This window comes from Danaus plexippus (genome assembly GCF_018135715.1).
Source record: "Danaus plexippus chromosome 18 unlocalized genomic scaffold, MEX_DaPlex mxdp_20, whole genome shotgun sequence".
Lineage (NCBI taxonomy): Eukaryota > Metazoa > Arthropoda > Insecta > Lepidoptera > Nymphalidae > Danaus > Danaus plexippus.
This window is the reverse complement of record NW_026869853.1, coordinates 2,603,963-2,625,547: the sequence shown is the minus strand read 5'-3', so window position 1 is coordinate 2,625,547 and position 21,585 is coordinate 2,603,963. Positions and strand designations below refer to the sequence as shown.

General features: G+C 33.4%; 6 protein-coding genes and 1 long non-coding RNA gene across 8 annotated transcripts; 4 read left to right on the top strand and 3 right to left on the bottom strand.

The window, feature by feature from the left end:
* Positions 1-23: 23 nt before the first annotated feature.
* LOC116772839 (signal recognition particle subunit SRP54) lies at positions 24-2,628 on the bottom strand. Its single transcript, XM_032665121.2, has 7 exons — positions 2,309-2,628; positions 2,045-2,221; positions 1,692-1,921; positions 1,382-1,532; positions 1,092-1,240; positions 679-940; positions 24-560 (listed from the first exon to the last, which is right to left on the bottom strand). Exons 1-7 carry the CDS (start codon positions 2,384-2,386, stop codon positions 102-104), a joined length of 1,506 nt encoding a protein of 501 aa, XP_032521012.1. The 5' UTR covers positions 2,387-2,628; the 3' UTR covers positions 24-101.
* A 199-nt stretch (positions 2,629-2,827) lies between these two features.
* On the top strand, positions 2,828-6,817 carry LOC133320351 (26S proteasome regulatory subunit 4-like). Its single transcript, XM_061528494.1, has 9 exons — positions 2,828-2,967; positions 3,051-3,338; positions 3,554-3,724; positions 3,946-4,074; positions 4,822-5,007; positions 5,153-5,253; positions 5,552-5,648; positions 6,038-6,247; positions 6,577-6,817. Exons 1-9 carry the CDS (start codon positions 2,965-2,967, stop codon positions 6,709-6,711), a joined length of 1,320 nt encoding a protein of 439 aa, XP_061384478.1. The 5' UTR covers positions 2,828-2,964; the 3' UTR covers positions 6,712-6,817.
* A 1,251-nt stretch (positions 6,818-8,068) lies between these two features.
* On the top strand, positions 8,069-13,299 carry LOC116772971 (presenilin homolog). 2 transcript variants are annotated; one of them, XM_032665309.2, is made up of 9 exons: positions 8,069-8,371; positions 8,596-8,804; positions 9,156-9,365; positions 9,738-9,958; positions 10,279-10,377; positions 10,626-10,691; positions 11,017-11,199; positions 11,762-11,874; positions 12,429-13,299. In XM_032665309.2, exons 1-9 carry the CDS (start codon positions 8,225-8,227, stop codon positions 12,582-12,584), a joined length of 1,404 nt encoding a protein of 467 aa, XP_032521200.2. In that variant the 5' UTR covers positions 8,069-8,224; the 3' UTR covers positions 12,585-13,299. The 2 variants fall into 2 exon arrangements, with proteins under 2 accessions (XP_032521200.2, XP_032521201.2); XM_032665310.2 differs by having other exon boundaries at positions 8,070-8,371; positions 10,626-10,658.
* Positions 10,226-11,894, bottom strand: LOC133320354 (uncharacterized). Its single transcript, XR_009753738.1, has 2 exons — positions 11,752-11,894; positions 10,226-11,187 (listed from the first exon to the last, which is right to left on the bottom strand). It is a non-coding gene; the product is annotated as an uncharacterized LOC133320354 (long non-coding RNA).
* A 512-nt stretch (positions 13,300-13,811) lies between the features above and the next one.
* LOC116773121 (adipocyte plasma membrane-associated protein Hemomucin-like) lies at positions 13,812-19,102 on the bottom strand. Its single transcript, XM_061528406.1, has 6 exons — positions 18,901-19,102; positions 18,614-18,822; positions 18,253-18,541; positions 17,950-18,143; positions 15,546-15,763; positions 13,812-15,403 (listed from the first exon to the last, which is right to left on the bottom strand). The coding sequence occupies exons 1-6, from the start codon at positions 19,020-19,022 to the stop codon at positions 14,267-14,269; spliced, it is 2,169 nt and encodes a 722-aa protein (XP_061384390.1). The 5' UTR covers positions 19,023-19,102; the 3' UTR covers positions 13,812-14,266.
* On the top strand, positions 15,914-17,174 carry LOC133320332 (transmembrane emp24 domain-containing protein 5-like). The gene has a single exon (XM_061528407.1). It carries the CDS (start codon positions 16,241-16,243, stop codon positions 16,943-16,945), a length of 705 nt encoding a protein of 234 aa, XP_061384391.1. The 5' UTR covers positions 15,914-16,240; the 3' UTR covers positions 16,946-17,174.
* Positions 19,103-20,317: 1,215 nt separating the features above from the next.
* Positions 20,318-21,480, top strand: LOC116772998 (small ribosomal subunit protein uS14). Its single transcript, XM_032665346.2, has 3 exons — positions 20,318-20,480; positions 20,573-20,672; positions 21,429-21,480. Exons 1-3 carry the CDS (start codon positions 20,419-20,421, stop codon positions 21,435-21,437), a joined length of 171 nt encoding a protein of 56 aa, XP_032521237.1. The 5' UTR covers positions 20,318-20,418; the 3' UTR covers positions 21,438-21,480.
* The last annotated feature ends 105 nt before the right edge of the window (positions 21,481-21,585 follow it).

Below are 21,585 nucleotides of genomic sequence, written 5' to 3'. Positions count from 1 at the left end.
GCAATTTAATAAAAAGATATATATAGCATTTGACCAAACTTTATTAAACGTAAACTTTGAAACACTGCAGCTCGGTGGATTTTGGAATAGATTTACTTGGGTCATTTGCCGCCCATTAAACTGTTCATGCCGCTCGAACCTTGTTGTAACTGTCTCATCATGTTGTGCAGGCCCGACATACCGCCCATTTGTTGGAGAATCCTTGGGTCCATCATCTTGGCCATCTGTTGATTCAGCTTGGCCATTTGAGTCTGGTTAACGTTCTTAGCCATATCACCACCCTTGAATAAACCTTTGATACCGCCCATTTTCTTTACCACCGCCGCAAATTTAGTGTACTGGGCTATAAGATCTTTAACATCCCTCTCAGTCACACCAGCACCTTGCGCGACCCTGGTAATTCGAGTGGGCTGCTTCGAAAATAACTTAGCTCCATCACGATGATCCAATTCACCTTCATTCATAGAGTCCATAATGGTCATGAGCCGTTTCAGTTTTGCCATGGATTCCTGTTCACTTCCCTTCGACATTAAATCTTGAGAGAATCCCGGGATCATGCCCTGTAAAAAAAAAACTTCAGATATTAAAAAGAAAAAACTACTTTGAGGTTATTACGAATAGACGATAAATATAACTGCTCGTTATCAATATATTATTATCTGTACAAGATTATATTACCATGATCTGAGAGAACGGTCCCATTTTCATGATGTTCTGAAACTGTTCATACATGGCCCTCAATGTGAACTGACCATGCTTCAGCTTCTCTAAGAGCTCATCGTTATCATCAAGTTTTAACTCATGGACTTTATCAAGTAGACCCTCAATGTCTCCCATACCCAACAGTTTATTGATAAACGGCTTTGTTTTGAATGGCTCCAAGTCATCAATATGTTCTCCAGTACCAATGAATATTATAGGACTTTGTGTTGCCGCTACACTGAAGTTAGAAAGCATTACATTAAATACCAAAACATTATATTACCTTAGTTTAGTAACATTCCCATAAATTGATATTGAAGTGTTTTACTAAAATCATATTTTAGACTTGAATTTTTGGTTTTTTGGTTCGAAAAACAGTATGTACTTACGCTGATAACGCACCCCCACCCTTAGCATGACCGTCTAACTTGGTGATGATGACTGAACCGATATCTACTTTATCCTTGAAAGCACGGGCCTGGGACTCACAAGCTTGACCAATTGTCGCGTCCATCACAAATATTATGTTGTCGGGTTTCTATAAATTCACATAAGTTTTGTTAAAGTCCCAGTTATATAGTGTATAACATTGTTTTATAGATAGTCTAGTATTGTTAAAGATATTTTTATAAAAAACATACAAATGTTAAAAATTCTTTATAATTAACATAGTACTAACAATAGCTGTAGCAACTGCCAACATCTCCTCGAAAAGCGATTCCTCCTGCTTGTGTCGACCGCTGGTGTCCACTATGATCATTTCAAAGCCTTCCTTTTTGAACATGTCAACTCCGGTTGAAGCAATCACTACTGGATCTACTTCGGTATAACTAAAAATATATTTTTGAAATATATACTAAAATAATTGTTTTGGAATTGTAAAAAATTATTGGTTAGCTTTTAAAAGGGCCGTTTCACATTTCCTAGACAATATTTTTTTATAACAAAATGTCAAAAATAGCCTAAAATTCATATTAAATCATATTTACCTGCCATAAAATGGTATTCTTGCCTTGGTACAATTCTGTTTAACCTGATCGTAAGCACCAGCTCTGAATGTATCAGCACAAACTAAGCATGATTTCCAGTTTTTCCTTAGATAATGGTAGGCAAGTTTGGTACAGGTGGTAGTTTTACCAGAACCTTGTAAACCAACAAACATAATGACATTTGGCTTTCCCTTAACAGGTTGGTAAGGTTTTACACCTGGATCTACCAGCTGAAATATGTAAAGAATGATATAGAAGTTGATTGGTAATTGGTAATCAGCGAAGGAGTTACTAATACACACTATTAAAGTAAGACTTTTGTAGAAAAGCTACAATAGTTTATACATCATTACCTTAACCAGTTCTTTGAATACAGCGGACTGTATCATCCGTCGTTTGTTGAGCCCTCCCGCCATTTCGTCAAAATCAATGACTGCTCGAACATTTTCTCTGAGATTTTTGACTAAACGAATATTTACATCAGCCTCTAATAGAGCAGCACAAATCTGCTTTAGCATAGAATTGAGTACCTGTAATTCGATATTTCATATGTAGCTCAATAACGCAACTGATTTTAACTTTTACTTTGACCCTGTACTAACTCATCTTTTATTTACCTCTTCATTGATTATAGTTGCTCGACTGAGAGACTGTAGAGCTGTTGTTATTTTTCGACCTAAATCTGCTAAAACCATTTTGAATATCTATATAACCACCACACTTATAAATTAAGTCAGCTGTTGTTTTCAGTAAACGTATTTTCTGTTACAATTATTTCTCATATAACAGTTTTGTGACATTTTTCAAAACAATGTAACGAACACTGACATTATTAAATAAGATTTGTCTTTAAACCATCAAAGTGCTTTAAGTTAATTTATAATTCACAAAATAATCCGCACCACGACATATATTAAATTTTTCGACAATTCCATTCATCGACACGTAAAACGTCAAATTCGATGACGATTCATTTACTGCAGAATATGTTATTTATTAAATATAAATTATATTTATTTATATTATTGTATCAAAAACAAAATATTTTTGTCTTCATATTAAGATTATGTTCAACTAGTTTAGTGTAACTTAAAAATCGATATAAAGTTAAAAATACCGTTGTATGAATACAAGATACAACACTATATTTCACAGATGATGAAAAACAAATTTCGCATTGTAATCGTCAATTCCAAATCCACTGAGTAGTGGGTTTGTTAATGAATTAGGAAAACGATTTGTTTCTTAAACTTTTTCAGTCAAGTATTCAGTAATGGTAAGTTTAACACGTTATATTCAAAACTAATGTTTATTCATATACTAAATTTTGAGTTAGATAACTTGTATATATCTTATTAGGGACAAAATCAATCTGGTGGTGGCAGCGGCGGTGACAAAAAGGATGACAAGGATAAAAAGAAGAAATATGAACCACCGATTCCTACGAGAGTTGGAAAAAAGAAGCGCAAGGCTAAGGGGCCAGACGCAGCTTTAAAGCTGCCTCAAGTAACGCCACATACGCGATGTAGGTTGAAACTACTTAAGTTGGAGAGAATTAAGGATTACTTACTTATGGAGGAGGAATTCATCCGCAATCAAGAAAGACTGAAGCCACAAGAAGAAAAAATTGAAGAGGAAAGATCAAAGGTATTGTTAAAAGCTTAAAGTATATTTGAAGTAAATAAATGCATATATATGTATGGAGTAGTAAGTGACAAATCACTGTCTTAGATAAATTATGAATAAATCAATAGTAATTAAATTGTTTTGTCATGATATATGTTCAAATTTTCATTAAAAACTATTGCTTATAATTAAATACAAGTAAGTTTTCATTTTGATTAAAATTATAAACATAATAGGTAGATGATCTCCGTGGCACACCAATGTCAGTAGGTACTCTGGAAGAGATCATTGATGACAATCATGCCATAGTCTCCACATCCGTCGGCAGTGAACACTATGTCAGCATCCTATCATTTGTTGACAAAGACCAGCTAGAGCCAGGCTGCTCAGTTTTACTAAACCATAAGGTATATCTACTATTACTAAGTTTTTCTCAAGTACTATATATCACAAAGGATATTTATTATCATTTTAATTATTAGTTATTGCAAAGGATTGTTACTTATATTAAGTACTAGTACTTGTGTGCTTTAGTTCATTTATAAAAGTGTATTTTTTTTTTTAAAAAATCTATAATTTTGTTGAAGTAACTGAAGAATTGTTTATATAAAATTGCACTTTTGTGCAGGTTCATGCTGTGGTGGGTGTGCTGGGTGATGACACCGATCCGATGGTGTCAGTCATGAAGCTCGAGAAGGCTCCGCAAGAGACATATGCAGACATTGGTGGTCTTGACACACAGATACAGGAAATTAAGGTAAGAACTTGATTTCCCATGTTTTTAGCAAAAGATAAAAGATAAAATACTATTTCCTTATACTACAAATATATATATTTATATATATATATATATATTTTAATGAGAAAGGGAGCAAATGGCCTACCTATTGGATATCCACAATATCCACAAAATAGTATTGCAGATGCATTGCCACCCTTATATGGGGAAGAGGGAGGGGGAAAAGTAGGTAAAGGGAGAGGTCACATAAATGGTGGGAAAGGAAAGGGCAACGGCTCTGTCCATCATTAAAGGCAGCCATTAAATTAGTATTTAATGGTTGCGTTCATGCCTTCTTCTGTGAGAGGGTGGTAGAGCCCCCGTTCGAGCTAGCCCACGTTCAAGTTGCAGTAATTTGACCACAGTTAGGCTCTACCAACTATGAATATTTGCCGATATATATTTTTAACAGAATGCATTAATTCAATTCCCTATTATGTGTTGTATCTGTTACATACTTTATATACAATCTACTGCTAACATATTAAATCTATGTACATACAAAATATATAGAATCTTTGGACAGTGTAATTCTTACCAAGTTCCTCCCATCAATTAAACAAAGCATTCTTTTTTTTAATTTTATATAATACTAAAAAAAAATTATTAAAACCTACTTTTTCCTTCCAAAGCCTGTTATTGTAAATGTTTGCAATGCTTAAGTACTTTTTAGTGAGGTTTGTTGTAATAGATAATTTTTATATATTTAAATGTTCTCCTCGTTAGGAATCAGTGGAACTTCCACTAACTCACCCGGAGTATTACGAAGAGATGGGCATTAAGCCGCCAAAGGGAGTCATTTTGTATGGACCACCAGGTACGGGGAAGACCTTACTGGCTAAGGCCGTAGCCAACCAGACATCAGCCACCTTCTTGAGGGTTGTCGGCTCTGAGCTGATTCAGAAGTATTTGGTGAATATAACCTTAATTTTAATATTACTGTTTCAACTATTCTTAGCATTATTTATCAGATATTCATATAGAGAAAATCTTTGATCCTGCCCTTCATTAATATAAGTTTTTTATATCTATCCTAATATCAATTCTTTTTATACAGGGTGATGGTCCGAAATTAGTTCGTGAACTATTCAGAGTAGCCGAAGAACATGCTCCATCAATCGTATTTATTGATGAAATAGATGCTGTCGGGACAAAACGGTAAGACAATGAAGTGCTAATAATTAAATTATATAATAAAACTATCAATATAGACATCTTACACTTTGACCTTGTTCTCTATATAAATATTTAGTGGTATATTTTTTAACTTAGTACAAATTCCATCCATCCATTACAAAAGGATTCCATCTATCTCTATACCAAAATTCATCAAAATCGATTCAGAGGTTTTAGCGTGAAAGGTAGCAGACAGACAGATAGACAGAATTACTTTCCCATTTACAATATTAGTAGGGATATATTAAATGTACAGTACACTAATCATATTTTCATTTAGTTATGACTCCAACTCTGGCGGTGAGAGGGAAATTCAAAGAACTATGTTGGAGCTCCTCAATCAGTTGGACGGTTTTGATTCAAGAGGAGATGTTAAGGTATGCTATTGACGATTCACCTCTAACAACCAGAAATATGAACGGCAGGTACAACTTGAAATCCGTGACCACAGGAAATTTGAATTTTTTAATCACATATTCATCTGGTTAAGAAGTCTATTGAGTCTTAAAAACACACTGTGCAAAGAACTGGCACAAAAAATAGAAGCTTTATAATACATAGGCTTCTTAACAAAATTTATGTAGATAATACAATACAGATAATATAAGTAAAAAAGGAAAAGAGAGGGGAGTATACAGGACTTTAAGAATTAACAGAAAATGAAATGTCAAATGTTACTTAGTACATAATTAATTTATTTTTTTTATTTATTAGCATATAATTTGTAATATTTTGAATGAATTGTCCTATTGTTGTTGTTCTTCAGGTTATTATGGCAACTAACAGAATAGAGACCCTAGACCCGGCCCTGATCCGTCCGGGCCGGATCGATCGCAAGATAGAGTTCCCGCTGCCCGATGAGAAGACCAAACGACGCATCTTCACCATACATACCTCCAGGATGACCCTGGCCGATGATGTCAACTTGTCAGAGCTCATCATGTCCAAGGATGATCTGTCCGGGGCAGATATGAAGGTGACCTGATATTAGACAAGTTAATATATAAAAACACACACAGGCACATGCACATATACATGGACATTTGCAAACATACAAATGTATGCACATGCACACTCACACTACTATAACTGTATATTTCATGAGTGTACATAAATAATATATAAGGGCATTGTTATTATTTTTGTATAATTTTTTTATCTTTATATGAATATTTAAAGATTGCCGAGATTTCATATCAATGCTTTCAGTCGGGTGTAATACAAAAGAGGAATTTTGGATATATTTTTGTTGGTTTCTAATTATTCAGCTGTAATTATGATAAATTTTGTTTTGATTCCTTTCAGGCTATTTGTACCGAGGCTGGTTTGATGGCACTCAGAGAACGACGTATGAAGGTTACTAATGAAGACTTCAAGAAGTCTAAAGAGAGTGTCCTGTACCGCAAGAAGGAAGGCACTCCGGAAGGGCTTTACCTTTAAATACTGTCTTAAAATATTGTCTTGTGCTAAACACGAGAAGAAAATAGACAAATTAAATTCTTTATTAAAAGATTCTATGTAATTTCAATAAATCATAAAATAAACATTCATTTGTTTTATTGTTTGGTGAAATTAAAATTTTTCTCTTAATTTGTAAGTTACTAAATTAATTCAGACTTTTTTTTTATCTGCTTCCCGGATAATGTGGCACTGGTTATAGAAATATAAAAAAAAAAATTTAACACATAAGGCGGTATCAATCGCAGTATGCAATGAAAATAGGTTTTCATATTATTGCTTGACATACTCGGATAAAATTTTTGTTAAGGAAATTACTCTGGAATCTGGACAAACAAAGGACGAAAACAGAAATGATCTTTATAAATAAGCTGTAATTTTAATATTTTAGTTAAAATCAACATAAGCATTTTTTATCAGAAATCAATCGAAGATCCTATAACCCGCTATTATAACCCTTACGTACGTCCTATCGTATGTATTATTTTTTTATTTTAAACATAATCACTTCTATCTGTTTATTAATTATATTGTATAAACGCCAATTCTATAGAATCTTTTCTCTAATCAAATTTTCTCTTTCAGTTTTTAATTTTTTTTTTTTTTTAATTACATAATATATTAATGCTTTAAAATTTTAACACTTTTAATGCTTCCTGCTGCTTTTTTGAACCTACTACAATATAGTTTTCGTCTTTGAACTGTTTTACGATATTTCTCTTTCTTTTTTCCTATGATCCTGTATTTATTTTTGAACTGTTCTAATAATGACTATAACTTTTAAGAAGTTAACTAAGAACGAAGGTTGCTGTCGTAGGGTGAAGTCATTTAAAATTTTCTTATAAAGTTGTAATGGTAACTTGGCTTATGACCAACAATAATTTTGAAAAAACTCCAAGAACATAAAATGCAACATAAACATTTTCCAATCTAATGAAAATCGCTGTTTCATATAGTGTAATATTTGATTGTAATTTTATTGGATGATATACATTTTAAAAATAAGAAGTCACGAAGTATATAAACTTATTATTTAAGAGTATTTGAATAAACAAACTGTATATTTTATTTGTTTTTTTTTTGTGTTATATTTTTTTTTCAATTTTAATTGTTTTAAGAGGAGAATGTAGCATGTAGCTGTAAATTAAAAAAATACAACAACATAACAAAGAAATAATAATTAAGTATTCACATTATAAGATATTTTCGAATTATGGATTTATTACTATTACGTCTCCTTCGTTTATAGTGCAATGGCTTCATTCACACTTTAATATTTAAATTCGAATGTGATTGTTTGATTTTACAATTTCCATGACGTTTTCAACTTCAAATTGACAAATACTTAATAGTTAATACTCAAACATTATCGTCGTCGCTTCCTAATATTTGTCATAATTCTAGGATATACCTATTAATTGTGTTCTCACTGATTATTAAATTCAAAAGAAATATATATGTTTTAATATGTTACCTGATAGGAAAAAATATATGAATGAGTGACACCGGTAGTGATATAGAAGCGACTGAGCATACTGCACTCATGGACGGACATATAGCTGAGGCCCGCCCAGACAGGGAAGTTGCTGAACGCATCGCGAGAAAACGTAAAACAAAGTCGGACACAACCCGTAACTATGGAGTAAGCATATAATTTAATAAACATATTAAAACTTTATTCTGTTTAAACAAAACATGACTAATCTGACTAAATCTTACATAGCTCTATATTAATATACATATACCGTTATTCCTTTAAGTGGAGTGTTTTGTTACACTAATTTAATGAAATATTAACCGGAAGTCCTTATAATCAAGTTTATATTTGTCAAGACTAAAACTCATAACATTTATTTGACTATTTAGACAGTGGAACAGCCAGATAGTAGGCAGGCAGGCGCAGGAGGCTCCCGTCGGAATCCCTCGGAGGAAACGGCAGACCAGAGTGAAGAAATGGAGTTGAAATATGGTGCGCGACATGTCATTAAACTGTTTGTGCCAGTAACCTTGTGCATGATGGTAGTGGTCGCCACTATATCATCCATTACTTTTTACTCCGTGAAAGATGTCTACTTGTGAGTTGTAATTGATATTTAATTGTGATATTTATTACGGACAAACCAAATAATTACAGTAATACTGATAATTAATTACTAAATGAGACATATGTGAAATCAAATAAATAATACTTAAAAAAGTTAATATTTTCATATTCCGTCATTAAAGATTTAGTATTAATAGTGTGAAAGTAAAGTAATTTAAGTGCCTTCTTTAATTCTTATAGCAGAAATAGTTGAATCAAAAACCTTTATTAGGACATAATAAAAAAAACAAAATTCAGTTTGTTGCTAGTAACACTTATTTCGTCTCAGGGTTTTTGTTATTCATTTGTACTTAAAATGCAGTTCTATGTAATATTATTTCAGGGCATATACTCCGTTCCATGAGGAGAGTCCTCACGCTGCGACGAAAGTGTGGAATGCTCTCGCAAATTCGATGATCCTGCTGTGTGTGATAGCTTTTATGACGGTGTTGCTTATAGTACTGTACAAGAAACGCTGCTACAAGGTCATCCATGGCTGGTTGATACTGTCTTCGCTGATGCTACTTTTCTTGTTCTCATATCTGTATATAGAGTGAGTATGTATTCAATGAATTTTGTCAACGATAAAGTTTTCGAGGCACAGTTTCGGCTTGATTTTTAATGTGCTGCGTTACTCCTGGTAATGTCTTACAATATGGCAGAGGCCAGTATATATAGTTTCCAAATACAAGTTGATACTTAAATGTTGCCATTACTATATTTCAATGGTTCAGTATTATATTTAATTATAATCAGTCATAAAAATAGTTTTAAGGATTTTAGTATATTATAATTAGTACTGCTTTGATGGCGCCACTTGTCACTATATATATTTTCATCTGGGCAACCAAGATAACTAGAAGTTCCAGTAAAATTGATCATTTGGTTTCTGAAATATGTCCCTAATTAGTAATATTTTTTTCAGGGAAGCGCTGCGAGCGTATAACATCCCACTGGATTATATAACAATATTTTTTGTGATGTGGAACTTTGGTGTGATGGGAATGATCACCATTCACTGGAAGGGTCCGCTGCGAATGCAGCAGGCATACCTCATATTTATTGCGGCATTGATGGCACTGGTTTTTATTAAATATCTGCCGGAATGGACAACATGGGCTGTCCTAGCTGTTATATCAATTTGGGGTAAGTTGAACAGTACATGACATAGAAAAATTCAAATTAAATATTTTACAGTTCCTTATCTATGTTAATTTTATATTTTCTATGGGTTATTTTTTTGAGCTAATTGTCAAGTCCAGAAAATTTCTTTTTATAATTCTATGATCAAGAAATTTATCAATTTATTAAGTTTTCTCAGCTTTTGAACAGACAATCGCCCTAATTTTGTATATTTTAATGTAAAAATAAATATTAGTTTCAGGCTGTCTGTTAAAATTAAATAACCATCAATTCAGTCTCCATAATTATTTATTAACATAATATTTATGTTTGTATGTTAACAGATTTGATAGCCGTCCTCACACCAAAAGGACCTCTGAGGATACTCGTTGAGACGGCTCAGGAGAGAAATGAACCGATATTCCCAGCACTTATTTATTCATGTATGTAACATTTTATGCTACCCACAAACATAGCCACATATATAATGACCGTCAATTAATGACATGATTATAACTTTTGTCAATACCTACCCCGATGATATATTTTTGATAATATATAATATTAACACTATATAGTTAACAGATGCCTTACTTGGAGGAGTTATTGAAAATATACATATGTGTAGTTACAGCTTTTTATTTGAAGTTATTGAATGTATTTGTCAATAAGCCGTTTGGTTATATTCCAGCGACGGTGATGTACATGCTGGCAGCGGTCGAAGGTGAGCGCGAGCTGCGCCCTCTACAGCCGCATGGTCCGTGCACACGCTTTACACAGAATATATATAGCAACAGATTAAATAAAAAATATACAGAAAAAATAAATAAAGTAAAGTCTGTGTATCGGCACACTAGCTTCTATATAATTCACCATATCTATGTATAAATTAAAAAAAATGTGCTTGTTCCAATTCTATATGATTAACACACTAATATATAATAAGTGTATTATTTTGTATATAACTCTACTAATCATTCTTAGGATAGTTGATTCTGTACTAATGAGGAGGAAATGACATTTTTGTTTTTTAATTTATTTTTTACTGTTACTTGTCATAAATCAACACGCATTCATCCTAGGATCTTCGAACTCGGAGGGTAACGTTAACTCCGGGGGAGATGGTGACGGTGAGGGAGGTTTTGATAACGCTTGGAGGGAGCGCGCCGCAGCCGGAGCCCCGAGACACTTACGAGTGGAGGGTACAGCATCAGCGAGATACGTCACCAGGGTCGAGGAGCCGTCGCAGGATGCTGATGACGAGAGTTAGTTTTGGCTGCATAATATATATTATTTAACATATAATGTGTACCATATACGTTTTTTACTGGTGCTATGTTAGGGCTGTTTCAGACTAGCGTCTTTAGTATCGCATGTTTTTCACACGGTCAACTCGTACGAGCTGCGAGAGATACTTCTGGGTAGAGTGTATTAAAGTGACAGGTTATCAGTCTTGTTACAACTATCGATGACACCCAGCATTTTTTTCGTCGTCTCCGTCGACGGCGAATGAGTCAGATTTCATGTTGATGCTGAGTCGACATCACCGGTACGAGCGAAGAGTTCAAAATATACGTTTCCGGTTTTTAAGCTCGTAATATGCTAATCTGAAATCAGTCTCAACCAATCTTAGAATCTCATTGTAAAGAGCTTCTATTAAACAGATTCATGTTATGTGGATGTAAGGGGATTTATGATATCATTAATTTTTATTTAATAAATGCAAAACATAAACATTTTAATGGCACATAAACGATTTACACTTTATAGATTTCACACTAATTTATAGTTCCAAGGTTAGCGAGTATAAATCTTACTTTGTTACAGAGGGCGTGAAATTAGGTCTGGGCGATTTCATCTTTTACAGCGTTCTGGTTGGTAAGGCCAGCTCGTACGGCGACTGGAACACCACACTCGCTTGTTTCATGGCCATACTTATTGTGAGTATTCGAAGTTTGAACCTATTTTATTATATTTAGTGAAATTCACAATGCCTCCTCTACACTACTCGCGGAGTTCCTCGGCGAAGTGCTCGAGATACTTTGGCAACAGTCCGAAGTGCGACACCAACCGCTCGTTCAACTTTGCGACGAGCTCATTCGCTATAAGGCGCCGACACTCGTGCAACTTCGGGCCCTTTGACTCGGTACCAAAAACCTACAACAAATAGAAGTCACCAGAGGCGAAGTAAAGTTTGACGAGGTCAGCCGAAGAGCATCTCTACACTATCCTATTCGTCTAACTTCGTTCAACTCCGCGAGTAGTGTAGAGGAGGCATTACTGTAATCCTAGCTGTTTGACACTTGAACTGTCAACATATGAGCTGTCAAGATGTCAAATAAAACATTGACGTTGAGAATACTGCGTTTATTATGTTGTGATTTTATAGCGTAGAAATAATAATTTACTTGACATTGGCAAAATATTCCACTGTACGAATGAGGTTATAGCATAAAAAAAAATACTTATTTATGATGCTATTATTTTTTCGCAGGGTTTGTGTCTCACACTGTTGTTGCTGGCTATATTCAAGAAGGCGTTGCCCGCTCTGCCAATATCAATAACTTTCGGACTCATTTTTTACTTCGCGACCCGATCCATAGCAAAACCGTTCGCGGACGCGCTCGCCGCTGACCAAGTTTTCATTTAGCTTGCCACTAAATAAAACTCAATTAATTGTATGAATAATTAATACTCTCTGTTAAACATAAGCCGTTAGATAAAAACTTCCCTTACTAGTTTCTTCGTACGAACTAAATATAATAATTTTTATTCCACCTTTTTTTTTATTCAATAAAAATATTTAAATAAATTTCGACGCTTAATATGACTGATTTCTAGCATTAATAGAAAAATAACAATGCCAACGTAATTGTAACTAGAATATTAGATTTCATATATAATTTATATGTTAATTGCAAAAAAGCTTCGAAAAGAAACGAAGATTGACGAAAACTATGAATAAATAAACATTATACAGTTAAAAATCTTATAAGCCGTTAGAGACGGTTAGACTCGTCGTTAGAAGCTAACATTTAAAATAAATAAGCATTTGTAAATATTTTTGTTTCACATCACTAGTTAGGAACATTACATATTGTATTTAGTAGAAAGAATCATTCTGCTAGCTTACTAATATTATTTATTATAACACACATTTGTTTTTTGCCTAAAAATAATACTTCCTTTGTATGATCGTATCATCTGGTTGAAAGTAAATTTCTGTGTGAAAAAAGTTTAAAAACCGCCAAAATTATCATGTAATTGGCGGTAAATATCTTTACCAACAATTTACATTCCATATAAATAAGATACGCTAGGAATATAAAGCTGTAATCGTTTAAAAATAAATCCTATCTAACAAATTTTATTTTATTTCATACCTCCGGCCACAGCTAATGTTTATTCCTAGTTTATTTATCGATTAGCAATGCTAGTGTTTACTGTCATCAGTCACGGCATTAATCGATTTTTAGTAATTATTTAAAATTACCGGTTTTAATTGATACTGTACAATGCCGTTATTAAACGGATTCCTTTAAGAGAATAATTATATAGGTGTATTTATGTGTAATTCTACTACTCTTAGGAATTACATATATTATTTTGTGAAGGTAATTTTTATAAGCACAGCTCTCCTGGAATGCATCGAGATGTTTCCCTTAGTCAGATAGCGATATCTATACAATAGATAGCATTTTCAGTCTTAGGTAATATATATATATATATATATATATATATATATAATTGTATTGCTTTTTTAATTTCTGTAACACAAAGTTTTAGGTTTATTCCAATAAAGGGTAGTCAAAACTCCGTTTTCTCTCAGTTTTAATATTATATCAATGTGACGTGATGTTAAATAAAAAAATTTGAATAAATAAATATAAAATTTTTATTAACTTTTACATTATTGCTAGTTTAAAGACTCACGTCTTATATAATAAAATAAAATTACCATTTTAAAGTGTAAAAATATACTTTTTGTGTTATTTTGAAAAAAAAAAAAAAAACTTTTACAAAAATATTTATATCCTATGTGAGATTTTACGTTGTTGAATTGCACGTGTTGGTAACAAAGTTACTTGAATGTGAGAGAGATCTTTATATATACGAAAAATAAATAAGCTTACATATTTAAAATTTTTATAAGGAAGGAAATGACAAAATTAGTCCCTCATGGAATGCGTAGATATGTTAAGGAATGATAATTATCAAAGACTTAAATTTGACGATGAAAAATAACAACCACTAACCGAGTTGATAACCCAATATAACCTACTTTGTTTCTTCATTAATATATATGTGTGTGTGTGTGTTTGTTACATATTTCTACAAATTCGGGTTTGGTATTTCCTGTGGTCCCGTTTTCTTTATAACTTTAAGTTTCTCTTTGCTCGGCTTTACCGTGTCTGATAGTATTTCTTCTTCGATCGGTTTAATGCCTTGTGGCACTTCTCTTTGTTTCGGTTTAGCTTGTTTGGCTTCTGAAGGTTTGGTTTTGGATTCTTCAGTCTTTTTGGGGGATTTCGTTTCCTTGTCATTTACTTTAGCTGCTTTCGGTCCATCTTTTTTTTCGTCCTTCACGACTGGTTTCGTTTCAACTTTCGGCGCTGTTTTCGGTTTGACTTCCGGTTCCTGTTGTTTAACTTTAGGTTTCTCTGTCGGTTTCGGTTTAACTGCTTCCTCTTTGGGTTGAACTTTCGGTTTCGGTTCGGCCACTTTCGGTTCTACCTTTGGTTTTGGTGTTTCTACCTTTACGTCTTTAGACACTTTTGGTTTGACATCCGCTTTTGAGTCTTTTTCCTGCTTGGGGACTTTTGCTTCTGCTTTGGGTTCAGGCACTTTATCTTGTTTGACTTGTTGTGTTTTCGCTGGAGTCGGTTTAGTTTGTGACGCTTGTTTAGTTTCAACTGGTCTAGTTGCTTGTGCTGGTTGCGGTTTTTCTGCTGGTTTTGGTGCCGTTTTAGGAGCTTCTTTGGGTTCAACAACCTTGGGTTTAACTTTTTCCACTGGTTTCTCTGCTGGTTTCGGTGCAGCTCTAGTCTCTTGTTTGGGTTCATTGACCTTAGGTTTTTCTTTTTCAGCTGGTCTGGGTGTAGTTGTAGGAACCTTAGGCTCATTGACCTGAGCTTTAGTTTGTTCCACTGGTTTTGGTGTAGTTTTGGGAGCTCGTTCTGGTTCCTTGACTTTAGGTTTATTATTTTGTTCAGTTTTTATTTTAGCCGTTTCTTTGACAGGTTTAGCGAAAGCTTTCTTCAGCAACGGGGGAGCTGGCACGGCGGCGACGAAATTTTGATTATGTGGACTTCCAGTTAATAATTGATCGTTAAAAACAATAGCATCACTAATGTGTTTCACACTGCCATCCGTGTTGTAATACGAGGCAACGATGTTACCATTCCAATCAATCTGAACTAGACCTGATAGGCCGGTACTAAACGCTGATGCGCTACTAAAATGGCCGATCTGCAACAAAAGATTGATTCCCTTCTCAGAATTCTTAGAATAAATGACATTTAGATTGGATTTTCTTTTAATATACAAATATAGAGCTTTTAACCTGCATTTCCCTGTAAAGTATCTTTGAATGGCTTTAAGAAATACTCACGTAATATACAATGCTCTCAAAGACGTGGTTGTCGAAATGATTTTGGAGGAATTCGAAAGGTATTTCTATTAGACGGAGCAGTCGAGCTATAAATTTCCTCGCAAGCGGGGTCTCGGCCAAAGATTTAATGATCAAGGGATTTTCATCATCGAACACGTTGTATAAAGAGACGAGTATCCCTGAACCATCGGGCAATGGACGTACTGTGTCCGGTATACCTGTAACACAACTTTATTTTGAGTGCTTAACAGATTGAAATTTAAGTAGGGTCTAAGTCCAATGGACTGATAAATTAATTGGCATTGCTATTGCCACCACAATTCACAAAGAAAATTGCCATGTGGAAGCTATTAAAGCTTTGTTTTTATGTTGCATTACTTCTTCCTTCCATGTTTTCCTAACTTTCATATTTAAATCCAAATATTTAATTAAATCTGTATTAATAGAACTCCTTGTTGGACAATCAGGCTGCATACAATTTTTATAACAAGGAAACGTATATATTAACGAAAAATTATATTATTACATATCGTCTGGCGAATAAATGTATTATTTTATTGGTCCGAGTTATACCAGTTTATTGGTACATTTCTGTAACCCGCACTCACATCTGTGCAAACAGTACATTCAAGTCAATAGGTTAAGCGAAGGCAACGCACAGTAAGACACATTCAGTCCGCTATCAGACAGTTGTAATGTATACCGTAATATCATTATGTATCTTAACAATTATCATAGGTTTGGGAAATTTCCAAGAAATCTATGAAACCGATGTGAACTTTAGAGTCGAAGCTGGTACGAGGACTTGCTTCTTCGAGAAGGGGAAGGCTGGGCAGATAATGGAATTCTTCTATCAGGTGATAGACGGACAGCACGGCGACTTGGATATATCAGTAGAGGTCATCGATCCCGAGGGAAATAAGCTGGTGTCGGATTACAAGAAATCTGAAAACTCCATAATAATGGACTTGGAACACGACGGAGATTACGTTTTCTGTCTCGACAATACCTACAGTATTATGAATTCCAAGTTAGTGTTCGTGTACGTTGTAGTCGAAGACAGGAAAGACGACAGTGAGACTGAAGTAACTATTGTTAATGATGGAGACGAAGAGGAGATAGTGGAGTGGCTGGGACAAGACAGAGACGGCTCCAACTACACGATCGAGGTGTCCAAGATAAATGAATCCCTGATACGCACGTTGAACCACGTCGTCAAAGCCCGACATATGTTAGACATGTACAGTGCTACTAAGTCCAGAGACAGTTATTTGGCATCGGAAGACACCTTCATAGTTGACTGCTGGTCTGGCTTTCAAATAACTCTCATGTCGAGTGTTGGATTCCTACAGGTCTATATGATAAAGAAGTTATTTGATCGGCCCAATACACACATTTGATTTTTAAAGTTTTTTTCATGCAAAATTTTTGAGTGTTCATTATTTTTTCCAACTTACAAAGCGCTTACAGCACACTGCAAGTGCTATTCCGAAGTGTGAGCTATTTTAGTGCAAAAGTTTCATTAACATCCATGCAGTCATTTTTAAACCAAATCTCCTCCGAGACTTTGTTTACAAATATTGATACTTATGATACTATGTCACTGGTAATTTATCTAAAGTAAATTATTTGTTTACTTCAAAACAATTAAATGGTACTAAAGCGATAGCACAGGATATATAAAACACAACCAAATATGTGACCTTTATTCATCATTTGCATACAATCATCGCTGATAATACCAAACGATATACTTTAATATTGAAATTGCAAATCGCAATTAAAATTGCAAATGTTCTTTACATGACAACATAAAGATGGTTGCGGATAAGAGTTTAGTAAATAAAAGTTGTGAGTCACATTGACAAAGTATGTAAAATCAATGTTTACTATGAGATAAAATATATCTGATAAATTCAATGTGAGTTCGTAGAAAATTTTGTATTTCATATTAACTGGCCTCTTATGTGTAAATAATTTTAATGACCTAACAAAATGTTTTTTTAAATACATTTTAATGGAAAATTTACAGAACTGCCTGGTTATTAGTGGTATATAATTTCGGTCGTAAAATTACCACAAAATTTCTGAGCAATTATTTAATATAAATTTAAAAAATATACATATGAATTTACTTATAACTTGAATATTATGAGAAAATTCAATAAATGTGAACTATGGTTTAAGTGTTGCTGTCACTTATTTTATATTTTAAGACTTGGTGGTTCAGGCATAGCGCTTGAGACGTCAACTTGTCTTGAAATTTGATAGATTAACAAAAATAACTATGAGTATATAAAAATTTGTTAAATTTGACATAAATTATGAATGACGGTTAACAGCTTGGTAAATATATACCGTTGAAATTATTTTAAGCACAATGTATACATGAATTTTATCTCACCTGGTAAACCAGCAATAAAGGCTTCAGATTTCCCCTTCTTTGGTCCGCTAATGTAGTATTTAGTTAGTTTGTATCTACTTGTTTCTGCTACAACAACGAATTGGTTATCCGGCGATATAGCAAGTCCATTGGCAAACCATAAATCGTCTAGCAGAACTTTGCTCTCGTTTTTAGTAGGATTGTAATGAAGTAACCTGGTAATGATGTGAAAAACCTTATAAGTATGTTGCAGTAAAGAGATATAAATAGTAGACAATGATTTCTCATAAATAAGTATAACTATTGACATGTTATATGGTATACCTTCCAGACGGATCGGAAAATATCGCAAACATTCCATCCTTTAAATGAAAATCTGAACTTGAGTGAGTCCAGTATATATCTCCGTTGCTGGCCAACGCAACTGAGTTAAATAACATTGGAACTGTTCCGTCGATGGCCACATGCGGTGATACCAAAAGTTGTTTCTTATCAGATTCCAAATTGACCTTCCATATACCATAATATGAATCGGCAACAATCAAATTTTTTTTGTTTTCGTCAATCACAAAACCGAGTGGTCGTCCGCAAATGTGCTCTTGGGTGAGTCCAGCTTAAAAATTTATGTTATAGCTATTATTGTGGCAACGTGATTATTGAAATATGGTACGAGTTTGTAACTTACTGCAAGGATGTCCGATTTTGGTAACAAATGTTACGTGGCGTCCACGTGATAGCTTGACTATTTCGCCGGTCGCGAGACTTGTGTAAAGCTCGTCGTTCCATACTTGGAAACATTCTGGTCCTAATAACTTATCCTTGTATAATTGTGCTGCTTGATTTAAAATGTTGTTATACGCTAAACTTCCACTCCTCTCTAGTGTCGGTTCTACCCTAGAGATTAAATACAAGTAATTTCACTTTACTTTCACATAACGGTAATATAAATGTTGTTTTGAATTAATAACTTACTTTATGCTTGTAAACTTTGTATAAGGCGGTAGATTAGGAATGAGAAGGATAAAGGCTGCTATAGCCGATAACACTAATATTATTCGTAATATAAGCTTAAACATTCCAATGATAAGCCCCATAGTGACGCTTCAATGAAAGTTCAAGTATTAATGCACATTGAACTTAGAACAAAAAAAAACTACTTCAATTAACTGTAAGTGATCTGTCATTATCAGTGCTGCCAATAAAAAATTCTGGATTCCCCGCGTCAGTGTTGCCAATTCCTCGCTTGTTTTAGATTGATTCCACACATATTCTCCGAAATTTTATTTTTGCAATACAACAACTGTTTTCTTCAAAATTTGTTTAATACTTTTAAATTTATTATAAACTATATCATATAAAAATACAAGAAAATTTACAGATTAACAGACTACAGATATGAACAATACTATTAAAAAAAAGTAAGGGCCACTGCTTATTTATACGAGTATTCTAATGCAGGTACAAAAAAAGATTTTACCTTAATCTTTTGTGGCCATTACTTTTCCTAATTTTTTAAACAAAAACATACCAGCCGTATTCTTTAAATTGAAAACCTGAGGTTAGTACTCAACGAGTAGCAGTGATTCTAACCCAAACCCTTAAATTTCAGCAGCGCATGTTCTCGCCATTCGTTGTCAACAGTTTGTGTACCAATATTTTTTTTTTATTGCGAAAGGTGTAAAAACTCCACTCAAAGATTTAATGTGAAAGCCTGGGCTTCATATGGCTCGACGACAGAAATCAATTCAAACAAAGAATCGCTGGAGTCAAACCTTTTTACAATGACTACCGTTAGTTCAATATAGAAAGCTAAACAGGATTTATAAAATGCATCCAAATTAGCACCGGAAACAGTTTGATCCTTATAAAATGCATCCAAATCAGTACTGGAAATAGTTTGATCCTTGTGTAAATTGTTAATACTTTCATTTGCTGTCATACCAAGATATATTTTTTGCAAGAGCAAGAAATTATTGAACATCCCCGATTCCCCGATTTATGTCATTACCCGGGCTCTCTCCGCGGTAACCTTCATTTCCCCTCAAAATCATGGATTTTCCCCGCGATTTGCAGCGCTGGTCATGATTTAAAAAATAACGTTGATTATTAATAGTATTGCTATACATATTTGTTAAGATTTTAAAGTAATGAATTTAACTTTTATTTCTACTGGATTTAAAAAGATAGCTGAGAATGATAGCGAATATTTATAATATATATTATACAAAAAATTAACATTAAAAATATTATAAAATAAGAACTTTTATATTTTGATTAAATTTTGATTTTTCTACATTTTAAGAATTAATTTATTATATCAGATAAGATTTGCCAAAACCACAAAGCCATAGTCTATCAAAATTATACAATTTGGAATTGTCATATTTACTTGACATATGTCATTTATCTCGCCACCTTGAGATTTCTTTTCGATTCGTTCACGCGCCATTTTGGACGTAGTTCCGAAAATTTGTGAATAATCTCAATAAAATGGGCCACGCAAACATTTGGTTTTCTCACCCACGTCGTTACGGACAGGGATCTCGCTCATGGTACGTATTTAGAGCTTCAAATAATAAGTTATAATGGTATTAACATGGTATAGCTTGAACACGTGTTCCTCAACAAATTTCGTTTTCTACAGCCGAGCCTGCTCAAACAGACACGGGCTGATCCGCAAATACGGTCTGAACATTTGCCGTCAGTGCTTCAGAGAATATGCCAATGACATTGGATTCAAGAAGGTAAACATTTGAACCTCTTATAATAAATTTATATATCGTATAAATAGCTGGTCGACTTGTCATGTTTTCCATATTAATATATCCAGCAGCTTTGATTTTCTATGAAAATTACATTGTATTACAAAATACGTCGTCCAGTACAGTACAGTACAGTAATACAATGTGGATAAAAGTTGTATTCATATATCATTATAATACGGTTTTTTGAGGTTTCTTTCTTTCTGAATTATTGGATACAGTTAATCTGATTATTCAATGGTATTAACAAGTTAACTTAAAAAATATGTACCAATTCTATACAATTATTATCCTATATAATATATTTTCAACTATCCCCATCATATGTCGAACTAACATTAAATATTTCATTAAGTTACAAAATTTACTTTGTTTGGTGGCAAAATTTAAAATGTCATCCTAAATGAACTCTTAAACCTAGTTATATTTGTCAGGCTAAAAAAATTAGTTATAGTTACGGGTCACTTTAGATTGTCTCATTAAATTGACAGATTTCTGTTCTATCTCTGGAATTTATTGGTCAACTTTATCTTTGATTTGTTAATATTTCAATAAATGAATATAATGTATATTTAATTTTATTAATATATTTTTAAGAACATATTAACAATGTGTCTTCGCCTTAACAGACTAATTACATGTTACTGGACACATTCTAAGAACTTATGATAATTGTATAATAAATAAAGTATATTATATGAAAAAAATATACCTATAATATATATTCTTTTGTTTCAGCTGGACTAAGGAGTATGTCGAGTTCTAGGTTAATAAACATTTAAGCCCCTTTTATTTGTTTTTATTTCCTTACCTTTTAAGAAAAAGAGAATGCTACAATCACATCTCTATGAATTTAAAAAGATACAAAAGACATGGCTGTATGGCCCTTGTTCTC